At 50.4% G+C, this 3,002-nt stretch overlaps 1 protein-coding gene across 1 annotated transcript in view; it reads left to right on the top strand.

The window, feature by feature from the left end:
• Positions 1 to 3,002, top strand: part of NFASC (neurofascin) — a 164,440-nt gene that overhangs the window by 92,161 nt on the left and 69,277 nt on the right. The window contains exons 5-6 of the mRNA XM_011990602.1: positions 1,509 to 1,705; positions 2,151 to 2,273. Coding sequence (XP_011845992.1) covers positions 1,509 to 1,705; positions 2,151 to 2,273 — 320 coding nt within the window. The remainder of the gene's footprint in view (positions 1 to 1,508; positions 1,706 to 2,150; positions 2,274 to 3,002) is intronic.

The following is a 3,002-nucleotide window of genomic DNA, read 5'->3' as shown; positions in this document are numbered from 1 at the left end:
GTTTAACATTCTTTCCTCCACTCTGCCCCACATTTAGCTTATAGGAAGTTCCTCTTCCAAGCCAACTCAAGTCTTTCATTCTGAGCTTACTTCTACCTGTTTATGTGCTCATTAAGACCAAATAAGATGACAACAGACATGAATTAAAAGCCTGTTGTGTGTGTCCCGGCTCTGGGTTAGGTTCTGTTACTCACATTGTCTTGTTCGACCACCTAACAGTGCTCTGGGGAAGGACAAATGCCCGTATGAAGAGGAGGGGAAACAGAGGTACAGAGGTCCAAGGTTACCCAGCTTGAAAGGGGCAGAGCTCAGATTTAAACTCACGCTTCTGATCCCCCAAGGCCAGATTCATTTCTATCAAATGATAAGCATTGGAGACATGGCAGACGTTATTACCCGCCCCCATCCCCATCCTCAAAGTAGCATCCACAGACTGAGCCCTTCAGGAGCCTCATGCAAGATTCAGACCCAGATGTGACAGGACCCCGTCTAGACTGTGTCTGTCAGCAGGAGACATGAGACCAAGCAGAGGCTGCCGGGTATGCAGCAGCTTTATTCTGGCCCCCCAGGTTCACACAAGACAGTCTCGAACCCAGAGCTGTGAGCCTGGGAACCAGCAGGGACTCCCTCACTGGCCGTGTGAGTCACCCTGAAGGGTCAGTCAGGGTAGTGGTAACCTTGCTTGCTTCTGAGGTTTGGTTTTTTCCCCCCGCGGTTCCTTTGCAGGGACAATGATCCTGTGGCACTGAGCAGCCCCTGCTGTTCCAGCTGCTCCTGCTTTCCCTGCTTCTTTTACAAGTTAGATCGTGGGCATCAGAGGATGTGAAGCCCTGGCTGCAGCTCCCAGGACGAGCAGAGGGGGCCATTCTAGTGCTCTTCAGCAGGGGCTCAGTTCTACTAGGCTGCCATTTCTTTAAAAGCTGCCACTCTTGGGCTACAGGGCGTGGTCACTGCTATGTAATCTATACTCACTGAGCAGGGCACAAATAAGCTAAGCCAATTCACTTTGGCTTTAGAATGGATTGTAAAATTAAGGTGGTAGGAGGAGCAGGGCCAGCTCCCTGATGTGTTTAGGTTAGGTGGAATATGAATTTAAGTTTGCCTTGCTAGTAGGAGGTTGGAAATGTCCTGGGGTGGAAGAAGCAGCAGACTCTAGATTCTAGAAATGAAAATCTCTCCTCGATGATGTGTTTAACATAACCCCCGAGTAGCTACTTGAGTATCTAACACTTAGAGCCACGAGTCCCGGTCTTAGCTGGGTAGAAATACTAACGCCAGGCCCCTGCCCTGGAGAGTCACCTGAGTGGGACCTGGGACTTTGCTTTTTATTGAGCTCTCCAGATGGTTCTTCTGCTCGGCCAGGCTGGTACCTGTTGGTATAGGGGTGCCACGATGGGGCTGCGAGAGGGAATTTTGGTACTGAGTCAGGAACTAGGGATCTGAGATCTGCCTGGAGCCCAGAGCCCACCCCATTCATCTTGGTTGCCCCTGCTCCCCACTCTCCACAGCTTCCACTGGACACGAAACAGCAGATTCTTCAACATTGCCAAGGACCCCCGGGTGTCCATGAGGAGGAGGTCTGGGACTCTGGTGATTGACTTCCGCAGTGGCGGGCGGCCAGAGGAATATGAGGGGGAATATCAGTGCTTCGCCCGCAACAAATTTGGCACAGCCCTGTCCAATAGGATCCGCCTGCAGGTGTCTAGTGAGTAGCATGGGGCAGGGCTGAAATGCCCTGCTCCTGGGTAAATGGAGAGTGGGGGATGTGGAAGGTCATTCCAGAAGGGCTGCACTTGCCCTTGGCCTGCAGATGCCTTGGTGTTCTCTGTGCATCTTCCCCAGCTCAGAACGATTCCTTGGAAAGGAAGCTCCCAAAGCTTCCTTTTGAAGTTGTTGTCTGCAACAATTTCACTGGCCACTGTGGGCACAGGAGAGGGGAAAGGAGGGGAGCCTTTGAAGATGCCTCCCTTCTCCTGCCTCTCAAGGGCAGCCCCTCGAGTAGGCTTACGTGCCCTGTCTCTTTCTCTTGCTCCCTCCTTATCCAGGTGCCCTTTCTGTTTCTTCTCTTTGCATGCCTGCCTCTGACCCTGCTCCTTGCCCTGGGCCCAGCCATCACCCTCACTTTGTCCTCTTTGTCCACTTCTCTCCAGAATCTCCTCTGTGGCCGAAGGAAAACCTAGACCCTGTCGTGGTCCAAGAGGGTGCTCCTTTGACGCTCCAGTGCAACCCCCCGCCTGGACTTCCGTCCCCGGTCATCTTCTGGATGAGCAGCTGTGAGTCTTGGGGGCCTGGTGTGGTGTTTATATTTTAACCTTAGGGAGCGGGGTGGGTGTGTTAAATGAGGAAGGGCTTACCCGAGCTAGAAGACCTTGATTTGTGAGAAGCAGATGCAATGTGGCAACCGGGCTGAGAACACAGGCTCTGCAGAGAGAGGCTGCTGGGGCTTGTTTTCTAGCCTGGCTGCTGTGTGATCTTGAGCAAATTGCTTACATCTCTGGGCCTCAGTTTCCTCTTCTGGAAAAAAACAGAGCTAATCATAGTGCTTCTCTAATAGGATTATTATAAGAATAAATGAGTCAATACGTCCAAAGTGCTTAAAACAGGGCCAGACACACAGTATGCACTTGGTAACATGATAATGAAAATGAAGAGTAAGACAGAAGGGATTAGGGGAGAAGATGAGAAATGGTTTTTCCAATTGGCCAATTGAAAGCGGTTGATACTAAACCACCTCTTTCAATTATTGGCCGGTCTGGATTTACTCTGATTCGCTCTTCTGGTAGGAGGAAGGGTGAATGGGGAATTGAAACCTTTCATAAAGAAGTGATGGGGAGATAAGGTATCTGGAGCAGGGACAGAGTAACATCTTTCAGTGATTGTTCTGGCTCAATTTTCGACTGAGGCTCATTCAACCTTTCCGGACCTCAGTTTCTTCCCATGTTTTCAATTTAAATAAAAGGAGAAGCATTAATAAAGGTAAATAGAAAGCTGTTATCTCTCTG

The sequence above is a fragment of the Mandrillus leucophaeus genome, unplaced genomic scaffold, assembly GCF_000951045.1.
Source record: "Mandrillus leucophaeus isolate KB7577 unplaced genomic scaffold, Mleu.le_1.0 Scaffold38, whole genome shotgun sequence".
NCBI classification, from domain to species: domain Eukaryota; kingdom Metazoa; phylum Chordata; class Mammalia; order Primates; family Cercopithecidae; genus Mandrillus; species Mandrillus leucophaeus.
Note: the sequence above shows the minus strand (reverse complement) of the source record. Positions and strands in the feature narration are given on the sequence as shown.